Here is a 25,887-nt window from a genome sequence, read left to right as displayed (position 1 = left end):
TCCGGCTCATGACGCAAGTCTATATAGTGCGCGCCTATTGTTGGAGGCTTGTATGCATCCGCCTTTGAGGGGGCAAATGCCGCTGCCTTCTAAAGTTGTACCCGACTATAGCCACCGTAACGACGTCGCTGACAGTATGCCCGCAGTCCGCCGTTGTCGCTTGCTTTCGATGTCTCGGGTTTACTCGGCGGCGTGGTTAGCAGCATTTGCCCGCCATTGCCGCTTGCGATTCTTCGAAATTAAATTGCTCCGAAATTAAATCTTCCCGTTACGTAGACAATGAATGGCTCATACCCCCGTAAACGCGGCCTCCCCCATTACGACGACAGTCTGTCTGTCTGAAAAGCTTTATTTAAAATACACGGAGGAAGGTTTGGCTGGCCCGGGCCACCTCTCACACTCACTAGGTGGGCTCCTCATTACAGGCCGCGGCTTGTGCTCGGTCGACCAGGGCCTTCTGGCTCGCCAGGTGGGAGCAGCCGAGCAGGGCTGCCTCCCAGTCCTCCCGTGTAGGGTTTGGTTTTGAGGTGAGGTCACAAAAGAAGTGAAATTCTACGCTGGAATGATGAGCGGCAACGCAGCCAGCTGTGGGAGCAGTGGCACGAGCGCGCTTGCCGAGCACGAGCGCAAACCGATGGGCGCCAACGAGCCAGCTGCGGACGAAAACAACGACGCTCGAGCTAATGCTGATGATGATACTTTTTGCGTACACGGACGCCTCCGAAATCTGTGCCTTATAACAAGTTTCGCTTGAAAAAATGCCAGCGGCAGGGAATCTGCCAGTCATTTTGTTGTAAACCGCGGCCGCTGCGCTTCAAGCTGAATTTTTCGCATACACAATTATTCCGTCGTCCATCTTTGAGCAGATTAATTTCTTATTTGTCTACAAATACTTATTCTTCGCCTGTAAAACACGCCACATTTTCATTGGCATCTTATTTGCTTGAAGCGTGTGTAAGTTATTTTTGGTTCGCTGTCTCTTCGGGATTATTTCAACGGCCGACATCCCGTCGGAGCCTTGCTTGTTTTTCTAGAAATTTTTTTCACTATGTAAGCCGCGGCTTTGGGTAGCATCGAAGGAACAGTGTCACTCCTTAGCTGCACATACGGCATCGGCATCTGCACGATCTTCCTGCCGGTCATACGCTCGATGGCATGCGCCTTGAAATGGTGCTGGTAGGACTAATGCGGTTGAAACATTTTGTCAGCACGGCGAAGGGCAAGCTCACGCCTCTCAGAAAGTTCTGGGTCGTAGCGCATCGAAACCAATTATATTTTCACCCGTGGCTTGCATGTTTGTAGCCGAACTTACAATTCGGTGCAAAGCAGTGTTGCCCCTCCGGCTTGTTTTCTTCTTTGCAGGAACACTTTCACTCTATCCTGTAGTCTCACGAGCTCGGTATTCACGTACATCACCCACAATCTTCACTTCGCTCCTTAAAGGTCTAAGGAAAATACAGGAACTCAGAGAACTATCGTGACTGCGAGCGCAGTGCACCGTGCCGTCAGCGTGTTAACAGACGATATAAATGTCATCAAGTAAAAGACAGCGCCAGAATATGCACAGGACCAAACGACGAGTAACGAGACAGACACAGGGCGCACTAACAACTGTCATATTCTGCGCTTTTTGTGAATAAACCTTCAGTTGTTAGTGCGCCCTGTGTCTGTCTCGTTACTCGTCGTTTGGTCCTGTGCATATTCTGGCGCTGTCTTTTACTTGATGTTGAAAAACCAACTAGCCCAAAAATACGTCCTTACCGATATAAATGACTGCTTTTAAAAGTTAGTCATTGCAGCAAGAAGCATCGCACTCTTGTGCATTATCACAACAGAATTTGATCATTTTCTTTCAGGTTTTACTGTGAAAACCAATTATTTTAAATATAACAGGCGCGCAACAACACACTCAGTAGCAGACGACGCGCGCTTCGCGACATAAATGGATGGATAGATGAACCCTTTAAATCGGGCGGTGGCATACGCCACCTAGCCATGACTATTAACATAATTTGTACTTTGTGGTGGGTGAAATTTCACCCCTGCCTTGATTTTATCCACCAATCAGATAACCTCTGTTTGGTTATTTCTACTCGCTTAAAGTCTATTTTGCCTTCACTGTCCCTAAACCCCAATGCTTTGAAAAAATCAGCCCCCGTTGCCTTGCACTGTAGGGTTAAGCCCTTTACAGAAAAGTAGCCCTAGCGTCTGACCGCAGCGCCACTCCTGTTGTCATGATGCGGAGAAGCAGTCTAGCCACCGTACCATCGGCTGAGACCGCGCATTTTATGACCGCGCGAAGTGGCGCGAAGCCTGCATTCGTGCGCGCAAAGTTCTTTATTCTATGGCGCAAACGCGAGTACTTGGCGCCAAGTGTGTCTGAATGCGAACTAAAATACGTAACTAGAGTGTACTGTTCTAGCAAGCAAAGTAAATTACTTCATCGCGATTGTCGCGTGTGCTGCATCAAATTTTCTGCTTTCTGGAGGCGTAATTTTCAGTGTCGTCGGCACCGTCCTTGTTCAAGTTCTGCAACTGCTTGTCGTGTTTGATCGTCGTGGTTTGACGATGCCGAAGCGTCGTGAGGAGGCTGAACCGACGCGGAGCACTCCACGGTAAGCTCTCAGTTTTGCATTATGTGATCGCGGTTTTCCATGTGCGCTGGCTCGGTATTTGTCTGGAGCGCTTTTAGTGCAGACGCGGTACCACTGCCTAATCTTGCCCTGTTCGCTAAATGTTGAGTGTCGCTTCCATTGTCTAAACGTGAAGTTTTCGTGGCGTAAATATCAACGTATAATTACGGAGCTGTCGTTTAATACTTTATTTTTCCGTCATACAGGAAGTCGCCGGTCGTTATTACAATAAGTTCGGATTCAGAACATGGTGACAGCAATGACGATCTGTCACCGGTGGGTATTGCCAGTGACAGCGACGACGATCTGCCACCGGTGGGCCAGGCACCAAACCAAACCAAACTTGCCAGTGACAGCGACGACGATCTGCCACCGGTGGGCCAGGCACCAAACCAAACCAAACTTGCCAGTGACAGCGACGACGATCTGCCACCGGTGGGCCTTGCCAGTGACAGCGACGACGAGTTCCCTATTTTCCACCCCGATGGGCGCCTCGAATTCCCCCACAAATCTGGTAATCATACCTGCCTATAATCTTATTTTCCCGAACACTAGTACTGCCTGATTCATGGCCGATCCCCCAGAATGGGTTTCGTCATTGCATTAAGAAACAATGGACCAACTCACGAATTTTCCGCTGAGTTTACAAATTTTGGCACGTTTTATGAAAAACTAAATTCTGTTCGCGAAAACGTTTCCGTCAACGGACTCCAAACCCGCCGTTGGGAGCCTCCTGACGGTAGTGTACCTGGCAGGGTGTCGAACCGAAACTGAACCAAAAGCCGGAGCAGAACCGCAAACGAACCGAACTTATTGGTGGAGCTGTACTGAACCGGTTCGATAAAAGCTTCAGAAGGCCCTGTGGACCCTCTACTTCGGAATGTCAGAGGGGAAACGCTCTACAAAGGCCCAAATCCTCCCGTAGTCTGCACACGATTCCCCACGCTGCAGGCAAGACTTAATAACCTCAACTCAGTTCTAACACTCATGTTATTAATTTTTGTGCAACCAAGGCTGCTCTCTATGTGATGAAAAATGCTGGCGTGCTTTCACGTGCTTGTACACCTTGCTTCAGCAAAGGGAGTGGAACATTTCGGTTGAACTTCCTGTTCTGTTTCTATGCTACACAGTTGTTTGAGTTGCAGTTGTAATACAACTTCGCACAAGAAATCTATAGCATTGAAACGCCTGGCGTTCTCTCCAGTACTGCTTGGCATCGCATGTGACAGGCTTCATGTGAGAATCACGATGAAAAGAGGAAGTCAAAGCCCCCACTTGAATCTGCAGACTAGATTCCATTGGAAGAGCCCGGAATGAGTTAGGTGTGTTACGTCACACTTACGCAGAAAACATGTGATGGTGTAAGTTTCAGCCTTGTGAAATGATGAAACTTGCATGGGTGTGTCGTTAGAACTTGGTTGCAGGCTGCACTAAACAGAGCATCCTTTGTAAGGGCAAGGGCAATGCCTGTCGCACAGGCCTGTGTCGTTGCCAAATCTTAAAGGGACTGACAACCGATTTTTATGGACCCAGTTCTATATGGTGCAGCGAAAAGCTCACCCTCGGTAGTGTTTACACCTGCAGCAGTTACTTCCAAAAGCGCGTGGATATTTTGTAAGCAGAATTTTTTGATCTGAGCAGCCTCTAAAACATTATAGAGTCCCTTCTCCAGCAATGCTGAGAAGTGATAGCGATGCCGATAGCTCGCCTCGCAAATTTTGAAAGCCACCCATCGTCCTGCTTTCACTGGAGGGAGTGGAACTGTGGTTAACCACCTATATTTTCACCTTTCCAACCACTTTTAAAGGTAAATAGACTGGGACAATAAGTTCTCATTGTTGTACAGACCTTTCTAATAGTTGTACCGCATTTTTTCCCAAGTACACGCCTACGTCATGGCTGGCCGGCCCCCGGCGTCGTTATTCTGTCAATATACAAGCCAAGCCAACTCACTGAAAATGAAGGTGAAGGCAGTGCCACTTTTCTGCTCGTAACAAACGAAGGCTAATCTGTACATTGTAAGTTAGATAAAACTTATAATAGAAAGAATGATACTGCATTTCAATACTAATAAACAGACCAGGAATTGCGTACATTAGTAGAAGGTCACGTGGTAGACCTCATAAGTATGCTCACGTTTTTGCCACATGGGGCGCCAAAGATTATTTTTCGTGACTTTTAGTGAAAAATTAAAAATATAAATCCACATTTAATGAGAAAAACAGGGCCCGTTCTAGCCGATACGATAGGTGATTTTTCCATCAGCGGGGTTATCTCAATTCATGTTCTTAGCAGTTATCTGTCCCTTTAATATATTAGTACCGCACTGGTACCTCATCGGGTGAAGTGCATGCAGCTGTAAGGCAGCTTGCTGGAGCAACTGAATGGAATTAAATGTTGTCATCGCATTGGGCACTGTGGCCTTCGAAAGCAAATTACAGTACACCTGTGCATCTCGGCTCACAGTGTATTGAAGGAGTGTGCTGGTCTGGGCTGGTTGGTACATCATTGGTAAGGGAACAAACAGCGCTAGGACGGGACGAAGTGAGTAGACAGACAAGGCGCTGAACTAACAACCACTGGTTTATTGCTGTCAAAGCAATATATACAAAGCACAGGTTCAGCGCAGAAGGCCACAAAAACACGGTTTCTGCGCCGGGAAGGGAATAAAATCATCACATCACGCGTGTCGTCAAGGCAGGTTATCATGTTTTAACAAGTAGTTAATCACGCTCGTCATGGCAGGTTATCATGTTTTTAACAAGTAGTTTATCTCGCAGCTATGCAGAGAGACAGAGGGTACGCTGACGCAGGAGTTTCCGTGCGATTGAATGCAAAACGCTTCCCAAATCTCGCGTGCTCTTTGATCTTTATACCTACCTATTATTGTGCAATCTTCAAAGAGAGGTTTGCAGCCGCATTCTTTGCAGTGCTGGGCTAAATGGCTCGGTACAGACCCTTTCATTGCGTACGCATGTTCCTTCAGCCGGTCATTCAAACATCAACCTGTTTGATGTTTGCAGAAGTCTGAATTTGAACTCGAATTGAACCCGAAAACTTCTCGGTTTGACACCCTGGTTCCTGGAGCCATACACATGACTACCTGATGGTGGACACCAAAAGGGCACTTGAGTCTGCTCGAGTCTAGCAAGTTTATACAGACATGTTCCTGAAAGACAGTAGGTGGAATCGGCAACAACAAAGTCGCTGAAAAAGTAACTGTGATTTTATAACAATGTGTTGCTTGTCAGTCTTTGCTGTTCCAAGATTGCTGCTGCAAGTGTGATTGCTCCACCTTGGCTGCATTCAAAAGTAAATTATTGTTAAACAGACACTAAAGAGAAACAATAAATCAGTTTAGCTTGATTAAGCATTTTTCCAAAAGTCTAATTCCGTTAGTTTTGTGGTAATAGGTGGATAACTAGAAGAGGAAATGAAGGTCGCAGTTCAGTTTCTTGAATTTCATGACAGAACTTCAATGCTGGTACGTCATTGTGACATCACAGGTTTCAAATATTAATTTTTTTTTTTGGCAGTTGCAGTTCAGTAAAAATTCTTGAATTGCTAAGTTCTGTGTTTGGCTCTCTTAGAAATCAATTCACCTTGACCGATAACAAATTCACTTGACCCAAGCATACACCCTCAAATTCCATGACGTCACGGCGAGATGCGGGAATGTCAAGACGGTGTTGCAGTGATTCCACTCCTGCGCCAACTGCGCCAATTGGGATTTACTGCGCCATCCTGATACAATCGACGAATATTGCGCCTAACTGCGCCAAACAGTCTCGGATTTGACGTCTATCGCCAATTGCACCACCGGGGAATTAAAACGTTCAACGTGACGATAGGGCGAGCCTTTGTTGCAACCTTAGCTGCAAACAGGAGACGAGAAAGCTGTAGCGCGTACGTCCCAATTAAGGTCACTGGAAAGTACCGCAGCCCTTTTCTCTAATTAGCCGCCGCGCCGCCGATTGGTCAGTTGCCGTCAGGTGATCACTTTCCACTATAGATGGCGGATCTAAGCCGCGCCGGAGGAGATAAGCAGACAGACATCGCTCGCACACGCCGCGCGTACGAGTCATCAACGAGGTCAGATTTTGCATTTTGTATAATTTAGTGTATATGTAACTTTCGTAGACTTAAAACAAAACGAAAGGAAATGCCCGGGTGCTGCACGTTCGGGTGCAGCAACCGCCGGGAGTCCGGAAAAGCGCTTTTCGCGATACCAGTTAAGCGGAAAGAGCGACAGCAAGCGCCGTGCTATCTCTGGCTGCACCGGATAAAGAGCGACAAGTTCACTCCCACTTGGTGAACTTGTTGATATCGCAAAGCTGAGAAGCTCCTTGCGGTATTTCATCGAACTCCCTAAATGCCATAATGTGATGGAAAAGCTTCTTCGCGCATTTGCTTTGAAGACTGCGGTTTGCCTTGAGTAAACAAAGCGAGGAAATGCTCAGAAATATGCAGAACCGAGCAAAATGTGGCCCGAAGAGCGACGGAATACGGACGGCTGTGCAAAGTGTAGTGAGAAAACCACTGCAATAAAGGTCGATCGACCTGTCAATGTTGAAAATTAAAATATAGATTTTCTCGTGTGTTTAAAACAACACGAACATTACCTGAGGCTCTATTCTGGACACGCATGGCGGCTGCACGGCCGCCATTATCCGCCATCTTGGCTGTCTCATTGGCTGTCCAGAGGTCACGTGTTTCGAAATTTGTGCCGGAAAACGGAAGTTTTGCAAAATGCAATTTTGCGTTTTCGTCAGAATGGCGAAGCGTGACGTGGAGCAGCAAGTTTTATCGACTAATACTTTTTTGTGGTCCTTGGCGCCTATATTGCGACTTTAGCGCTTTAAAAAGAAAGTGGACGGTAGCATGCAGAAGCTCGTGCAATGCATCTGCAATTTCGCGAATATGTGGTGGCGTTCCAAGATAGCCGGCATGTCAGCTTGTCCATTGGCTGAAGGAATATCTCGTGAGGAGCGTCACAGGAAGGGCCGTTTCGTAAACGTCAATTTGACGTTGCGTGACGTTGCGCTGGTCCGCCATTGCAGAGATTTTCCGCCATAATTTGTGGTGCGACGAGCCGCGCGAATTATGGTAATGAGCAGCCATGTGCAATGGCAGTGGAGAGGCAAGCGTATCGCCGCATTTTCCCTGTCATTTCGGGCCTTAAATATCTTTTGCTCACAACGCGTGTTCATAGCATTTGTATCGCTCTCGGATAGTGTTGGCATTTGTGTTTTCAGCCTTCATTTTTATTAAAAACACGTTTATTTGAAATAATATTGGTTGAAACTAGCAAACTTCTTGCGACTTTTTGCACTTTTCGCCACTGCGTTTGTATTGTAATCAATATTAATGACTTTTCGCGTTATCAAAGGCTATGACAACGGTGACTTTTTAATTTGCAAAAAGAAATGCACGCAAGACGGCGTCTTGAAGTTTCCTCTCGCGGAGCGAGTAAGCAGCGAAGTGCACAAGAGATGGCAGTGCCGGCGTTTGCGTCGCTCAAGCGGATACCTGTGGCGCGCGCAACGCTATCGATGATATTCGGCGGCTTCTCAGCCAGACGAGTCGGGCTGAGTCACTTGCGGATCACGAGATAGCGATAACGCGGCCTAGAGCGTGCGCTGATCATCACTGGCAGGTCGCGTATGTTGTCTCAAGGTAGAAAGCAAGCGCGTGGGCGCCAATATACGATGACTCATTCCGTTTCCCGAGGACACGCATCCTAGCTAATGAAGCAGACGACAGCCTGCGCGCATGCAGACGACGGAAGCGAGAAACGATTTTGATGGAATAATCGTACGCGTTGAGCTAGCTGTTTTATTTTTACTGGGGAGGAAAACTGTTTTGCTTTATCAGCCACGCTATGTTCAATGCCTACATTACAGTTTCTTAGGCGAAACGTCAAATTTGCGTCACGTTACGAAAGCAAATCGGGGCTATCGGCGCCATTGTGTAAGCGTCGCGCGTACGTCACGCTTCGAAGAAAATGGCGGAATGTCCAGAATAGAGCCTCAGAATAGAGCCTCTGGTTAATTCTGTTTTAGCATCCCTTTTCCTGTAGTGCAGTCAGGGACCGTTTATTTTCGTAGAAATAGATCTGTATGAAACATTTCGTGCGCGGTTAAATCAGTAGCCACGTTTTGTGGCAAATGATTTTGTAGCCAAATGATTTTGTGGCAGCGCTTGATGCCTAGTCATCCGAAAAAAAAAAAAAAAAAAAAAAGATCTTGTGTGACACGCGAGCATCGGGATCGCTTTGCATTTAGAACGGGTGGCGCACAGTTGAATGCTTCACTTTCCGAGTGCAGTAGCCGACCGATTTTCCGGACTTCGCGGGGGCTGAAAAATCGAGCAGTCCGAAAAACCGAACAGTCAGAAAAACTCGCCCCCCCCCCCCCCCCCCCAAGAGAAAAAAATTATGAGGCTTAGAGCGGCTTAAGAAAAATGTCGCACTTTCGCCCAAAAGGCGGAGCATCGATTGCGATAGCCAATTAATAGACAGCGATACGAAGTAAGGATGTTAGTTTTATCGGCCGTATAAAGTTGTAAGTATGCGCTTACTAACTAAATAAGCACGGTGTCACGCGCGCACAGGTTACATGAACACATCTCGCTCGATGACCGCGGGCATATTGACCTTCGCGCTGTCTATTCTCTCGCTTCAACGCGAACGTCGAAAAAAAAAAAAAAAAAAAAAAAAGGGCGCATACGAAGCTAGTGGCACACGGTGCACGCCCTTTGTACCCATCGCAGATCGCGAGCACACACTTCGGCCACATAGCAGATCGCTTTCAAGATACGGTGCCTGCGCGGCAGCTCCGTCGGCAGGCGCAAGAGCAGAACTCCCCACCGTCTCCGCCGCCTTCTCCCCGTGCCCCGCGAGCGAACCAAGTCCGCGCGCGCCTCCGGCCGCCTTCCTCTCTCGCGTGCGTGAGAATTGCGGTTGCTGGCTGACCCTCGCAAGCTTTCACCAGCACACAGCGTACGGACCGGGGAAAAAAAAAAAAAAAAAAAAAAAAAAAAAAAGCAAGTGCAGCTTTTTAGAACGTTTTGTCGGCCAAGGAAGAGCGGGCATGGCCTATCCTGAAGGCTAAGCCGCTATTCTGGACGTTCCGCCATTTTCTTCAAGGCGTGACGTAGGCGCGACGCTTACCAAATGGCGCTCATGGCCCCGTTTTGCTTTCGTAACGTGACGCAAATTTGACGTTTCGCCTAAGAAACTGTAATGTAGGCATTTAAACTAGCGTGGTTGATAAAGCAAAACAGTTTTCCTCCCCAGTAAAAATAAAGCAGCTAGCTCAAAGCGTACGATTATTCCATCAAAATCGTTTCTCGCTTCCGTCGTCTGCATGCGCGCAGGCTGTCGTCTGCTTCATTAGCTAGGATGCGTCTCCTCGGGAAACTGAATGAGTCATCGTATATTGGCGCCCACGCGCTTGCTTTCTACCTTGAGACAACATACGCGACCTGCCAGTGATGATCAGCGCACGTTCTAGGCCGCGTTATCGCTATCTCGTGAACCGCAAGTGACTCAGCCCGACTCGTCTGGCTGAGAAGCGGCCGAATACCATCGATAGCGTTGCGCGCGCCACAGGTATCCGCTTGCGCAACGCAAGCGCCGGCACTGCCATCTCTTGTTCACTTCGCTGCTTACTCGCCCCGCGAGAGGAAACATCAAGACGCCGCCTGGCGTACATTTATTTTTATAAATTAAAAATTCGCCGTTTTCATAACCTTTGATGAAGCGAAAAGACATTAATATTGATTACAATGCAAACGCAGTAGCGAAAAGTGCAATAAGTCGCAAGAAGTTTGCTAGTTTCAACAATTATTATTTCAAATAAACGTGTTTTTATTAGAAATAATGGTTCAAAACACAAATGCCAACACAACCCGAGAGCGATGCAAATGCTATGAGCACGCGTTGTGAACAAAAAATTTTCATGGCCCCAAATGACAGGAAAAATGCGGCGATACGCATGCCCCACGACTGACACTGCATATGGCCGCTCATTACCATAATTCGCGCGGCTCGTCGCACCACAAATTATGGCGGAAAATCTCTGCAATGACGGCCCAGCGCAACGTCACGCAACGTCAAATTGACGTTTACGAAACAGCCCTTCCTGTGACGCTCCTCACGGGATATTCTTTCAGCCAATGAACAAGCTGACATGCCAGCTATCTTGGAACGCCACCACATATTCGCGAAATTGCAGATGCATTCCACGGGCTTCTGCACGCTACCGTCCACTTTCTTTTTAAAGCGCTAAAGTCGCAATATAGGTGCCAAGGACCACAAAAAAGTATTAGTCGATAAAACTTGCAGCTTCACGTCACGTTTCGTCATTCTGACGAAAACACAAAATTGCATTTTGCAAAACTTCCGTTTCCCGGCACAAATTTCGACACACGTGACCTCGGCACAGCCAATGAGACAGCCAAGATGGCGGATAATGGCTGCCGTGCAGCCGCCATGCGTGTCCAGAATAGAGCCCCCATACAGGGGGGCTCTGGAAGCCTAGCCAGCGGAAAATCCAACATTGCGGCCTCCAAGATCGGGTAGCGTGGCTCGGAGCGAACGATTTAGTCCGGAAAATCGAACATTATTTGCTCCTAGATTCGTCCGAAAAATCGCTCGCGAAAATGCATTAGCTCTATGGGAATCCTGCCGGTACATCTATGAAGTCCGGAATATCCAACAAGTCCGAATTTTTGGAGTCCAAAAAATCCGTCGGCGATTGTACTTGTAATTTACATCGTATCTAGCTAAACGAAATGCGATTTTGTTTGTGGATTTCACAGGGCCCACTGCGGCAGCCATCGTGCTGTTCTTCACTGTAGCAAGCCTAGAAAACCCGAGGAAGAGCTGCTCGTCTTTTCCGCGCAGTGTTGCCTGCGCAGTGTTGCCTGCGCTCGCTCCGGCGGTTGCGGTACTTTCAAAGTTCCAGGTTCCAGTGACTTTAGCAGTGCCACGCACGGCGCCGGCGCGGCGTCTGCCTTGCAAGGCGGCTCGACGGCAAAGTGCGGTTTCTGCCGAGGCTCGCGGCTTCAAGGTTAATTGGCGATTCATCGGCGGACGTTGTCTACTCCGGAAACGCAGCTAGTAGCTTGTTTGAAGCTCAGCATGACGTGGTTATAATAACTGCGTGCCGCCAATGTGTTCATCATTTCTGTTTCTGGTTATTACCGATGACATCTGGGAAAAGTAGCAATATACGAAATGATATCAATTTGTGTCTGTGTGTGTCGCATGCACACAAGTGCATTTTTTTCTCCATGAGATCTGCAATAGATGGAAATGTTTACGAAGCTTCTCGTGAGAACATAAGAATTATTCAGGTAATTGAATGCAAATTGCAACTGGCTTTTTCGAAATACTTCAGGATGTGAAAAATCAGCTGCTCCAAGCTGCTCCAAAATGCCAAATTGCCTGCTCCAAAGTGCTCCAAATGAAATTTCTGATGCTCCAAAAATTGCTCCAAATCATAAGTCCGCAGTAGCATCACTGGTGTTGCCACCTGTCTCGTTTTTCTGCCATTTCTGGCTTAACCAGCCCCTTATTCTCATGAAAGAGTGGCTTTTTTGGTGCTGTAGTAGGGTAATACAGGTCAGTTTATTTAGTCTCCCTTTAATAAAATGTGTATGTCCGTCAAAAGGTGCATGCTCAGGGCAAGCATTTACAAAAAAATCTGCAATCTCCTGTTCCTTCCTCCTTGGTGTGCATGTTTGTGTGATTTTTACGAGTTTGCAGGCTGGTAGATATAGGTAAGTTTTATGAAGTTACGAGTGTTGACCAGCACATGCTGTCATTAAACTTCCACTGGCCTGCCTATACAACAAAGATAAAGGTGGAAAGTAATGATATACAAGAATTATCCGAGAGGGTGTGACCTATGTACAGCGCTACTGCTCTACTTGGGCAGGTATGGCTTCATGCAAGATTGTACTGCGGTTATATTGTTAACCCCAGCCTTAAGATAGCCAAGATGTATTCATAAGAAACCTTACCACAAACAGGAGGGCACAAGGAGGAGAAAGGACATAGTGCTACTCTCAGCTGACATCTATATTGCATCATTCCCCTACTCATAACCCAGACATAAGGAGCATTCGTAGAGAAGCCCTCATGACGGGAAGATCAAGAGAGCGATGTCGTAATGGCTTCTCTGCACATGTTCCTTATGTCTTATTTCTAAGTATTGTGTGACGTAATAAAGATGTAAGCTGATAGTAATGATAGCTTAGTAACATCTTCTGTCGGGCTAGTTGGTACATGACTAGAAATGGTTTTAGGTGCAAAAAATAAGACACGGACAATAGAATAAAGACCGTGTCTTTTATTCTGTCGTCTGTGACTTACTTTTTGCGCCTAAAACCATTTCTACTGATAGCAATGCTTTGTCCTGTCTCCTTGTGTCCTGTTTGCACTAAAGTAGTGAATATGCACTAACTATCCTGTCAATGCATTTTGCTGAGCCAAGATGTAGGTGGGCTTGCTGATGAATGCTTCAGCATCACTATGTTTAAAGTACTTGAAGTTCTGGAAAAAAAAAAATTTAAGTGCAATAGCAATACAGCTTTAACCCTAAAAAGCTCTACATATTTTTGATATGCTGAGTTTGATACCTCGAAAGGCTGATTTAAGCCTGAACAACTTAACGTAAAATTTATAGTAGTGTGTTTGATATGCTCGAGCAAAGTTTCAGTTTTTGATAGCTCAGCAAACCATAACTGGTTAATTACTGTGCTAAACAATTTTTCAGCTGACGTAAAATTTTTTTATATATAGGGGGGGGGGGGTGAAAGAGCAATGGGCAGCTTTAACCCTTAAAGGCTCAACATATTTTTGATATGCTGAGTTTAATACCTCAAATGGCTGATTTAAGCCTGAGCAACTTCACGTAAAATCTATAGTAGTGTGTTTGACATGCTGGAGCAAAGTTTCATTTTTGGATAGCTCAGCAAGCCCTTACTGGTTAATTACTGTGCTAAACAATTTTTCAGCTGAAGTAAACATATGTGTATATATATATATATATATATATATATATATATGGTAATCATACCTGCCAATAATCTTATTTTCCCGAACACTAGTACTGCCCGATTCAGGGCTGAATGTACTTGTCATGGCGAGAAACGAAGGTGATCAAGTTGTGATCTAGTTCTCATTTTCCATAATGTGGAGTGGGGTTTGGGGTTTGGAGTAAAGATTTACACTGATAAGAGTGATTTTGCCATTGGCAATGTTGTCTGGTTATAGTCGGCTAGTTGATGTGCTTATTTTGTTTTTTTTTACTGAGGAAAGTAAAAAGTGTGCAATGTGTGTAAAAGTGCTAACGTTTTGTCATCGTCACTGCATATGGCAATAAATGATTTCCTGATCTTATTTTAAAAATTGCCTCATTATGATATTCTGATTACTTTGAAAAAATATTCTCAAGAAGTTTAAATTTATGCTATATTATCTTCAGTAATGTACCATTTGTCTTTCATTTGTTTTATTCTCTAGGACTACAAATTTTGACATTTATAATTGTCTTTTTTGTTCTGCCTCGTGCCATATCTCATAAATGGTCTTCCCGATGGAAGTTTTTCCACAACAAATCATGAAAGGTTCCACGATCACCTGTGCACGCTTTTCACACAATGTTGTATGTGTGTTTATGATTTGCAGTTATGCTTGTTTGTCCTTTTTTATTTTTTGGGTTTGTAAAGGTTTTGTTGGAATTACTCTGTTGCGGTGCATATGCACGGCCATACAAGTACTTCGATGCTTCTTTCTCAGTTTTTTTTTTCTTTTATATATGTTACGATATTGTAATTTTTTACTCTTGTTCCCATTATTTATTTACTGCTTATTGCTGTGATGCCCTCCACTCAATGCCCTATGCAGGGCTAGTAAGGTGTTCCTAAATAAATAAATAAGTTTATATTTTCAGTGATGTTCCACCATTTTTCAAAAAATAGGGGTCAAATTTGAGAGATATCGGACCCTTGTGATGACAGAATTTTGTTTTGGCACTACTACATTAGTGTAATGAGTAGCGGCTATATTCTACTTATAGGGCAATGTACAGTAACCCAGTTATGAGTGGATTGCTGTCATGACATGTGGTAAATTAAACAAGCAAAACAGCAGCTGTAGAGCACTCTGCTGGTACACAACACCAGTCCGCTGGTGATGAATGCTTTCTAGTGATGGCTCTCTGTGTGCACAATGGTTCATCATTTTTGCTGGAATGACCAAGCAAGTATTCATGCCAAGTGTCTAACCTTACAAAAGCGACAACAAAATGCAACTGAGGGGCTAGATTGTTCCATGTGATCATGGAACAATTGTGTATTCAGTACTAGATGCAATTGCATGCAGATGTGCATATGCAGTGTGCCCCTCGTAAGTGCTGACTAACAGGTGGCTGAGAAAATTGTGAACAGTTGTGTCCTTTGAAAGCACACTTATTTTAATCTAGGTCGGCCCCCAACATTTGGAAGGTCAGAAATAAGCTTTCCTCAAATATAAGCCCCCCCCCCCCAAAAAAAAAGCATTGGACTGCAAAAAAAAAAAACATGCAGCATCATGGAGATTGTACTTTCGGCATCCTCACATTGTCCGTTTCGTTGAAATTTCGTCCGATGTTATCGCGATCCAGTTCACTACCTAAGTGAAGTATAGACATGTTGAAGTACACAGGTGTCTGAACTAGTTCCAAGCAAAGCCACAAACATTTCCTACCTCCATTGCCCTCGCTGGTGTTATCTCCATTGTTACAAAAATTCCTGTTTTTGTTTGCGTGCTGATAAAATCAACATCTTTTCCCACCTCTTGGCACCTTTCTGCCTTTTGCAGTGTCTGGTGGTTGCGGCCAAACTGTATCCGTAAATCTACACCGACCCCCAACTTTCAAACATTATTTTTAAAAAGTACTGGCCTACATTCGAGTAAACATGGTACTTCTGTCTTCAAAAAATTGTTTTTAGTTTCTTTATCATACTAAATTTGTGTACATTCGCTCTAATTAAGCATTTTCTGTGCTATGTACAATCTGCACGCTTTTGTTCTGTGCAATCCTCCTCACACAATGTTCTAAATCCTGGAAACTATGAGGTATATGCATAAATAAATAAGTGTTCACAATAAACACATTATGCTGGAATATATTACAATGCTTTATATGAACAGCACAAAAATGCAGATGAAGGCAGACAATGTCAATGCTGACCCAGATTGGTACACCACAATATGTAGCTGACATCAGACCAAGTGTTCTCTGAACGTTTCCTGGTTCTGACAACTCACTCCTTTGCTTTTTCTGTGGTGTCATGTATTTATTTGTGTTTTTGCAACAAAACACTCGGATTGGTAGTCGTTTGTTGCATTGTATGCTTTTTTGCTTATGCTGTGCTACGTGCCATCTGGATAGTCTTCTTATGTTGTTGTTCTCTTTTTATTTTATATCTGAGCAGGCAAGAGAGGAAGAACTGCAAAGTTAGAGACCATTTCCGAGGAAGCAGCTGCAGGAACCAGTGCACCAGTTACAATACGACTTCCCTCCGTGGATCCACAGTGTGCCAAACAGTTAATTGCACCAACCATCTATGGCGACTGTGGGGCCTTCTATAATGTTGTACTGAACCAGTCTTGCCTCCAAAGGAACCGGAACAAATTTTATAATATGCAGCTGGTGCAGGATGTGTACAATGACCATTACTATGTATGGTTCCGCTGGGGCCGTGTTGGAGAAAAGGGAGCAACAAAATTGATCCCCTGTGAGAATGACATCCTGAAAGCAAAGTTGCTGTTTGAAGAAAAGTTAGTGACTTTTCATATTTTATTCACTGTTTGAATGAGAACCTTGTGAAAAAAATTTTGTAATTGGTAGAAGTGATGGGATAATGGTTATTTTTTTTGTTCTCGTTTTTAATTTAGATTCTACTTGAAAACTGGCAACGAGTGGTCAGTATGGGCCGCTGATATTAAATTCACAAAGCAGAAGGGGAAGTATGACTATGCTCAAAGTGGACTACAGTGGTCCTGTAAGTACATTCATGCCACTGCTGGAAGGTTGCAGATATTCACTGGAAAAACTTTTCTTGTATTTAAAGGAGTCCCATGGAGACAATATTGACCATCTTGTTGAGGATATTGCCAAGAATGCTGGCAAAAGCAAGCTTGAACCCAGCTTGCAGGTTGGGCATCCATTTTAATCTATGCTTATTATTCCAATCACAAGCAGGTACAGCTGGCTTACTGTGATATAAATTTTTCAGCATCTCATGCATCTCATATGCGATGTGAAGACAATGAAAAAAAATCTTGTTGCCATGCAGTTTGATGTGGAAAAAATGCCCCTGGGTGAGTCCTATGTGAATTCTTGATAAAGGCACACGAGGTATGTGTTTTTACAAACTCTAGTGCATTAGTTGGTTTCGTGTGTGTTGTGTTGCAGGCAGGCTCACGAAGGAGCAGATTCAAGCAGGCTATGAGGCACTTCACAAAATTGAAGATTGCATTAACAAGGATTGCCCTAAAAGTCAACTCATGAATGCCTGTAGTGAATTTTACACCTGTGTTCCTCATTCGTTTTCGTAAGTGTGGTTATTTCGGTTGAAAGTCGACCCAGAGGAATGATTATAAATGTCACAGTTGTAGTAACACATGTAACAAGAGACTGCTTTTTCCAGGCGAAGGCAAAGGCCTGAGATGATTTGTACAAATGAACAGGTACAAGAGAAGGTGAAGCTGCTGGAGGTAGGTGCACAGAATAATATAGCGGCTAATATTCAATTCCAGTAAGATGCTACAGCACATATTCACAAAGTGGACAGTTGCAGTGGCACTAATAGTGTTGTAATTGTTGAGTAGCTACTTTTTCATTACCGCTTCAGCTAAGTGTGAGCAGATGCAGAGGTGTATTACGCAGTGTGAGTGAAGGGTGCTTATGCAGAGATGGTAGATTTATTCAGCTTAAAATATAGTTAAACGTCTATATAACAAAGTCTGTAAAATTTGCACATTTACTTTGTAACATCGAAATTTTGTTATATTTAAATTGGACCTTTTACGCAAATACAGTAAGCCCTCGTTAACTAACTCCGATATCTCAAAATATCTGTCAAGTCAAAATTTTTTCAGGTCGTGGTTTCAACGTAAAAAAAAAAATTTTTTTTAACCTCTTATCTCGACTTCAAAAATACTACCAGGAAAGAGGCAACGGGGCAGCATCGCTTGCACTCCCTTTTTATCTGGCGGCAGCTCGGCGCCGCCAGATATTTATCCCGATTTTTATCTGGCGTGGCGTGGATATTTATCGCCGATTTTTATCTGGCGTGGCTCGGCCGGCATCTGGCTGAGCCAGACGCCGGCCGAGCCACGCTCCCTGCTCATCTTGCCCCCTTCTTTTCTATCACAACTCTCGCGCACTTGCTTAGCTGCTCGCACGCACTTTTAGTGGCCTCAAGGAGCAGCGGGGAGCTGGGAGTCTGTTGATGTAGATTCCTTTAGTAATGGTTTGTACAGTGACCTGTATGTTTAGAGCGCAGCTCTTAGGCAGCCATTCCTGCATTGATCGTCGGTGTCCCTCGGCGTAACCGAGCGAATAAGCACAGTGAAGGATGAACGAGTGAACGGGGAGTGCAGCACGGGATAAAAGATGGCGGGGGTGAAGAGAGTGCGAGGAGGAAAGTGGAGTGCTGCACGAGATGTGCTTCATGGCAGCGACCCAGCATGCGGCGAGCGCGTCCATGAACACCATATATGAAAACAAAACACTGCCGTGGGCTTCGGACCTGCTGCACATGCGCTACTTCGCCTGCACTGCCACTGCTAGAGAATGCGCTACAGGCGAGCCACGCATTCTTATGTTCACGCTTTCTTTCTGAACAATGGGCAATGCATTTGGTGGAAATGATTCGTCTGCCGCTGCTGCTAAACGAGCTGCTCGAGCAGAGGCTCTGCGCCGCCGCCGAGAGGGCCCTGTCGTTCAGAATCAAATTCTTTGCCACAATATATCATGAATTTAAAGAACCTGAACAGCTGCGCTCAAAATTTGCATTAGGGAGTATCGTAATCATCGGCAAATTTTTTTGTTCTAAGAAAGATTTTGCAACAAGATGACATTTTTTGTCTGCATTGTTCAAAATGCACTTCACATTTTTGCTTGTCTAGTTCACCCAAGTGTTGGTGAAGGGGGAACCTACATCCTATGCGCACCTCGCCATCACAAAAGCAAGCTTCTGAGGATATGTGAACTGGTTTCACTGCCTTTGGCTACTAAATGTCAAGAAGAACAAGGCAAAAAATGATGAAGGTGTTTTATTGAATGATGCAGACGAAAAAATGCAATCATGTTGTGAAATTTGAGTGGGAACAAAGCAGAGGTATGTGCAAAGGCTTTCTTTTTTCTTAAGTTGAAATAAAAATGCAGGTCACTGTATATTCATTATTGGTGCTCTAGCATTGCTTTAACTTGGGAAAACAAAAGAATTGTGACAGTAAAGTTGTTTCGCTGAAGATTAGTGTTGGCTGGAAGCAGATGTTCTTGAACTTGGCTTTCATGCAGGGCTTATCTACTGTGAGTCAAAGATTGAACTTATGCTAAGATACATATTTCAGGCTTTGGAGGATATCCACACATCCTTGGAGCTTTTCAAGAAGGAGCTTGCGATCAAGAATCAGAACCCCATCGACCGTCTTTACAGATCACTCAATTGTGGATTGATTGAATTGGACTCCATGGAAAGCGATTACAAGGTATTTTATGGTGAAAAGTTCTGTGTGCTTTCTTGCAAAATAATGTGCCATTATTATTTATGTCCTGCATGCAAAGCACCTCAGTTTGAGTTGCAAGAACTGTTGCTGTAAATACCAGGCAAAATGACAGGAGTTCGATTTCAGGCTTGGGATTTCAGCACAAGAAATGTGTTGATAAACCTTTCAACACATTTCTTGTATGCTCGTCATTCTTGAGAAAGGACATCAACAGAAGAGAGCAAAAGTTTTTTATGCTTCACTGAGTTATGTTGTGTGCAGTAATGCAAGACTTGATGCCTTGATTGAGAAAATTAGCATTTCAGGTGTGGAAGCAAAGTAGCCCATTTCAAATAAAGCATACCAATGCCTAGCAACTTCAGAAGCTTACCTGAATAAGCTTATTTAACAGAAACAACTAAAAAGACTGTTCTTATTTTAAAATAATGGTGCTGCCAGTGTATATGCCCAGACATCTGTTTTCCTGCATGTTCTAAATCCACTTTACATGCCTTTGAGCCTGTTTCTCTGGGCACTGGTTCGCCCAACACTGAGTAAATTTCACCATTCACAGTTTTCCTACTGTGTTCTTGACTGTCACTACCACGTGACATCTGGTGGAGGTGCTTTGCGTTCATGTACTGGACGCCCCCGACAAGCTGTGGTCAAAGCCCGAACCGCGAAGACAACACCAACGTCGCCCCGGACCACTGAGCAAGCCGCAGGCTACAACACCGGCCCCCGGAACACGGACTTCTACCTGAGACAACCAAGAAGATCGTGGCTGACAATGGCAGCCCCAGCGTCCCCCATTGTGCAAAAGCCACCGACCTTTCGTGGATCATCCTATGAAGACCCAGATAACTGGCTGGAAACATACAATAGGGTTGCTGCATTCAACAACTGGAACTCCGAGGACAAGCTGCGGCATGTGTACTTCACCTTCGAAGACACACCCAGGACGTGGTTTGAGAGCTGGGAATCGATCCTGACTACATGGGACCTGTTCCGCAATGGCTTCCTGCAGACCTTCACGAACGTCCTGTGCAAAGAGCGAGCCCAAGCTCTACTGGAAACCAGCATGCAGCTGCCAAACGAGAACATTGCAATCTTTACGGAGGAGATGACTCGCCTCTTCCGCCACGCTGACCCCGACATGTCTGAAGAAAAGAATGTTCAGTTTTTGATGCGGGGTGTGAAAGAACAACTATTCACTGGATTGATACCCAATCTGCCCAAGACTGTTGCAGAATTTGTTTTGGAGGCCTCAACGTTAGAGAAGACCCTTGAAATGCGCACCAGGCAATACAACTGCCGTGCAATTATGAAGCGTTACCTTGCTGTGTGCACTTGTAGATGTGGCACAACAATAGGTCATACAGGATCTTGGAGCGGTTTACAGCAATCATTTTAAATCATGCCTTTTCTGAATACGCTTCATTATTTTAATTTGTGCTCCTAGGCCTGGGAATCATGCACTGTTGGGCGCGTCATCAAAACAGTGATGCGTTTATTTAGGAATACGATCGTTCCTCTCGCAGGCGCAATCACCCACTTGTCCTTGCGCCTGCGAGAGAGAAACGATGGTATTACTAAATAAACGCATCACTGTTTTGATGATCCAAATATAATCTCACTGTCAGGGAGGGAGCAGTCTACCTGACTGGAGCAGTATTTTTTTATTTGGGGTGTTGCTACGCTGCGCTGCGCAACACCCCAATGATCGCGACTTCGCGTCGGTGCCCGGCACCGTGGCTTCCGCCGCGGCACCGGGGTACAAACGCGAGCAGTATCTGCTTGTTTACAACACCACAGTTCACCGAGATGAGAAGCCGTCATGCCACACCACCACTGCTGCAAGGATTTCTGCCACTAGAACAAACGCTACAATAATAAAGCGTGGCCGGCGTGGGCCAGACACTGCCAGACATTGAACACGCCCTAAACGATTTGCTCCCTACGCACGTAGGAGCTGTGCTTGGCAAGGTCGCTGCGCCCGGCCCCGGATATAAGAGCCACGCTCAGTAACTAGCAGCCGCCGCGCTGACGCACAGACCAGTGCCTCAAAAGTCCCTAAGCGATTACGTCCCTAGGCACCTAGGAGCTCCACGATTGCCATGACAACACGTGTTAAGCGGAAGTCACATGACCCGCAGTGCCACGCCCCCGCTGTACCTACTAGCAATTGTAATGTCGCTCCCCGGGCCGGCGCAGTGTGCACGGCATGCTGAACCCTCCAGTCGCTTGCTTCCGCCGCATTAGAATCGATGCGCGCGTTTGTATATTCGGCCCTTTGAAGCGTTATATGGGAATTTATCTCTTGTGAAACTGTCGTGACGAAAGTACGTTTCCGATAGAATGGCGTGACCATTTTTTTTTTTACGCTTCTATAAAAGCAAGTGGAATTGCTCCGAAAAAATGAGTACCAAGCAGTGGCTGAGTGGTTTGCCTCTTCGTCGCCACTTGGGCTGTTGGCGTCGCCAATTGAGCGCATATAATGTAAGCAGCATAAAATATACACGAGAATTTGTTTCATAATCGTGGCTCTTAAAAAAACCCAAAGAAGGTAACCAAGAAGACTGTGATAGATTATTTAAAGTGAATTCGCCTAATTGAGTGGGCCAAAAGCCTTTGTACCAATGCCACTGTGCAAAATATGTGCAGTGTTTGCAGAAGATGCTATATAAAACTTAACGCACGCGCCTGTATTCCATCACAATGAAACGAGAAATTGTATTACATCACCTCTGGGACTACCCTAAGTCTCTAAAAAAAAGAAAAAACAAGGCTGATTGCTCACACGGAAACTTCTAAGACTATGGCAATTGGTAATTAACTTACAGCATTCAAGATGTAAAGTTTATCAGAGTTCAGGGAGATTATGAAAAGTATGTGGCTTGTAGTTTATGAGCATCTGCAAATAATACATGCCAGATATGTAACTTCGCTTTCTTGCGTACGGCTATTTACTTCACGACGGCTGCCAAGATATTCTTGAACGGTTGTTAATTGACTTATCTTTACTTTCGCGTAATCAACTCACGTTCATAAGCCTATATGCAGGAGAGAGGATAATTGTTTGGTTTAATTCCATAAAATATTTCTTATTCGTGCTTTTTCGCATGATGAATCCGCTACCAGTGTTTGATAAGTGACGGCGCTGAACTTTAGAATGATCTAGCCGGCACCAAAGGTTTCCTACCGGACCTGTAGGTGTTTCGAAAAAAAGTGCCACATTAACTACGAAGTATTTCTTCTTGGCACGTGCACACACGCACGTACATAGACACACACACGCGTATGTGCGCACACATACACATGCACACACACATACATGCACACACGCACCCATACAGGGTGTTTTTTTTTTTTTAGCTGCACCAAATTTTTAAAGTTAGAAAAATATAAATCTTGATGACGTTATGCTTACCATTTGAGTGTACGAATTGGCGGCCTCTAGATACAGAGCAATTGCCGGACTTATGTGCGTAATTAGCAAAGTTGCACTAATTAACTTTCTAATTATCAACAATAGGTGGTTACAGCAAATGAGTGCTTTGGGGCCCGTCCTCGGCACTACCTATCCCAACGATCAAATTTTGAATAGCGGAGTTCATGTGGGAGCTACGCGAACAATTAGTTCCCTTTGGCAGGCTCCTTGAAACCGAAACTAGCCGCAAAAAGAGCGTCTGTGTCGTCGATGTCGCTGCCTTTCGTCACGTCTTCGACGTCACCGCCACTCCGGCCCCGCGAGCAACTTGCGTTATCTTCTTGCTGGCTGCGGCGTTGTCATAGCGTTTCAATGCCGGCGGGCCGCAAAATTTACTTCGTCATTCCGCCAGGCACCAAGTGTCCACTTCCACCAACGAAATGCAGTTTTAGGCTTTTGGATGAGAATGACGCTTAGTCAAAATTCCCTTTCGCTGGGAAAGCTGTCTCGAACGCACGTGTGCGAGTTGTGTAAATAAAAACGCGTAACTAAGACAGATAGGAACATAACTCACCAAGTGAATCGAAAAGAAAAAGAAACGAACACTACAAGCGCAGCGAAGACAACCTGCTCAATGTAACCGGACTTGAGTGCACTCAACACAGCTTTATTCCTGCAAGACACTGCTCAGCAAACGACTTGATAGCGCGCGCACACACACACACACACACAGTGTTGTTCCAATTACATGCCTTCAAAGGAACTGTTCAAAATGATGGCCATTCGTTGCAACACACATCATCAACCTGTCTTTCATGGAATCCAAGACTCGCTTGAGCATGGCAGGTTGAATTGCAGCACATGCAGCAATTATCCTTGCCTTGAGGTCTTCCACAGTGGCGGGTTCAGTGGCGTAAACCACATTCTTCACATATCCTCAGAGGAAGCAATCGAGAGGGGAAAGGTCTGGAGAACGTGCCGGCCACGGAACGGGTCCATTCCGTCCTATCCATTGAAGAGGAAAGGTGCTGTGAAGGCACGACACAGCCCTAGAAGAGGAATGCGGAGGAGCGCCGTCGTGTTGGCACCAAGTGTCTTTGAAGAGGGTTAGAGGAAGTTCAGCGATGAAGTCTCCTACGACTTCTTTCAGTATCGGCTCGGTGTATAACTTCCCAGTGAGTGTGCCATCAAAAAAGTATGGTCCGATAACTTTTCCATTGCAAATCCCGCACCATAACAGACCACCGCACTTGGTGGTTGTGCTCACGGAGCCAGTACGGATTTAAATTTGCCCAATAATGCGCATTGTGAATGTTCACAACTGAATTTCGACAAAACTGGGCTTCATCTGTCCAAATGATTTTCTTGAGGAAATCGGGATCTCTGTCTACTTGAATCAGTGCCCAATTGCAAAATTCCAGGCGTCTCAAGAAGTCCGTGTCTGTTAGTTCTTGGTGCAGGCTCACATGAAATGGGTACAGTCGATGTTTCACGAGGACTCTCCACACTGTTGTGATGCTTGCTCCACAAGACTCGGCAACTTCTCGTGTGCTTGCTTCGGGCTTTGCCACAAAATATCCGAGTATGGCTTCTTCGAACTCTTCGCTTATCACATATTCTTTCGGTGTCCGCCTTGTCATTAGCGATCCAGTTGCAGCAAAATTGTTGAACACGCGTATAAACGATGTGTGTGCAGGAACGTGCTGGCCTGGATCATGGCGGGCGGAATAGTATTGCGCAGCTAGACGAGTGTTTCTGTTCATAGTCAAATCATAGACATCGAATACATCTTACCATTGTCTGGCGCTCTTTAGCCTTCCGTGGCCCTTGCGCCATAAAACCCCACCAATTATCATGATCATCAAGCATTCCAACTGGAAGACGAAATGGGAAATGGTGGACCAATTGGAATGACCTATTGGAACTTTGAGGTCCAATTGGTTTTTCCAATTCTAGTGCACATTCCAGTTGGTTTCCAATTGATTCTATTTGGGTCCAATTGCTAGCAACTGGTACGACCAGTTGGACGAATTAACTCTTTTTGACTGGGAAGCATTTATGGGAAATGTGTGCATGTTGCAGATACGTACGTCACACTTCCTCTTTCCTCCTGTGCTGTACAAGCACTAACAACTGAAGCAAATTTGGCAAGGTGGCGCATGTTGCTGCCTGATTCAAACCAGAATTTTTTGTTTGTCTAGTTTCGACGGCTTCTCGTCTCTCTGGCATCGTAAACATGACTGGGCAATGTGCTGATTGAATACTATGCCCGATGCATGCTCCACAGCTGCAAAGGCAACTGTCAGGTAGGGCCACGGTGTCCGCATTTCGATGGAGGCGAAATGCAAAAACACCTGTGTACTTAGATTTAGGTGCACGTTATAAAAACCCCAGGTGGTACAAATTATTCCGGAGTTCCCCACTATGGTGTGCCTCATAATCAGATAGTGGTTTTGGCATGTAAAACCCCATAATTTTTAATTAACTGTCAGGTAGATTTGGTTTGTGGTCCACCTTGTTTATTACTGCACTTTTTACAAGTGGACGTTATATCACTTCTCAGTGCAAGGTAGAGGAGTTTGCTCCACAGTTTCTTGCAAAATATTTTAAAGCTGAATAAAAACAATTTACAGTGGAATCTCATTGATACAATCTTCACAGGAAGGAAAATGAAGCGTATCATCCAACGTATTATCCAACCAAATCGTATTATCGGGAAAAGAAAAAGAAACGTACTATCCTGAAAAACATATTGTGCAGAATCTTATCAATAAAATTCCACTGTATTTTGCTCTGTGTTCATTGAGCGGTAATGTAAAGCACTGAATTTCATTATGTCAAGTGCCACCTCCGAGAGTGAAAATCTAAATGTTTCAATGTGTTCTGCGAAGTTACGCAAGTGCTCTGATGAAGCATATCGCTTAGCTGTGATTGGTGGTTGAATGTCTGAGCCATTTTGTGCATAGCACTTGGCCAGAAATGTAAAGATATAATCGTACTAACTTTTGATATTTTACCGCTGATTAGAATCACTGTAGAAACAATTTTCACCG

At 45.1% G+C, this 25,887-nt stretch overlaps 1 protein-coding gene across 1 annotated transcript in view; it reads left to right on the top strand.

Annotated features, from left to right (window-relative positions):
- Positions 1-2,347: 2,347 nt before the first annotated feature.
- The window catches only part of LOC119431128 (poly [ADP-ribose] polymerase 2), a 73,381-nt gene continuing 49,841 nt past the window's right edge, over positions 2,348-25,887 (top strand). Inside the window, exons 1-10 of the mRNA XM_049664343.1 lie at positions 2,348-2,399; positions 2,502-2,615; positions 2,840-3,147; positions 16,122-16,467; positions 16,585-16,711; positions 16,761-16,844; positions 16,926-17,010; positions 17,105-17,243; positions 17,340-17,406; positions 19,270-19,407. Of these exons, the coding sequence (XP_049520300.1) occupies positions 2,569-2,615; positions 2,840-3,147; positions 16,122-16,467; positions 16,585-16,711; positions 16,761-16,844; positions 16,926-17,010; positions 17,105-17,243; positions 17,340-17,406; positions 19,270-19,407 (1,341 nt within the window). The 5' untranslated portion in view covers positions 2,348-2,399; positions 2,502-2,568. The remainder of the gene's footprint in view (positions 2,400-2,501; positions 2,616-2,839; positions 3,148-16,121; positions 16,468-16,584; positions 16,712-16,760; positions 16,845-16,925; positions 17,011-17,104; positions 17,244-17,339; positions 17,407-19,269; positions 19,408-25,887) is intronic.

Source organism: Dermacentor silvarum, chromosome 1 (assembly GCF_013339745.2).
Source record: "Dermacentor silvarum isolate Dsil-2018 chromosome 1, BIME_Dsil_1.4, whole genome shotgun sequence".
NCBI lineage: Eukaryota > Metazoa > Arthropoda > Arachnida > Ixodida > Ixodidae > Dermacentor > Dermacentor silvarum.
Note: the sequence above shows the minus strand (reverse complement) of the source record. Positions and strands in the feature narration are given on the sequence as shown.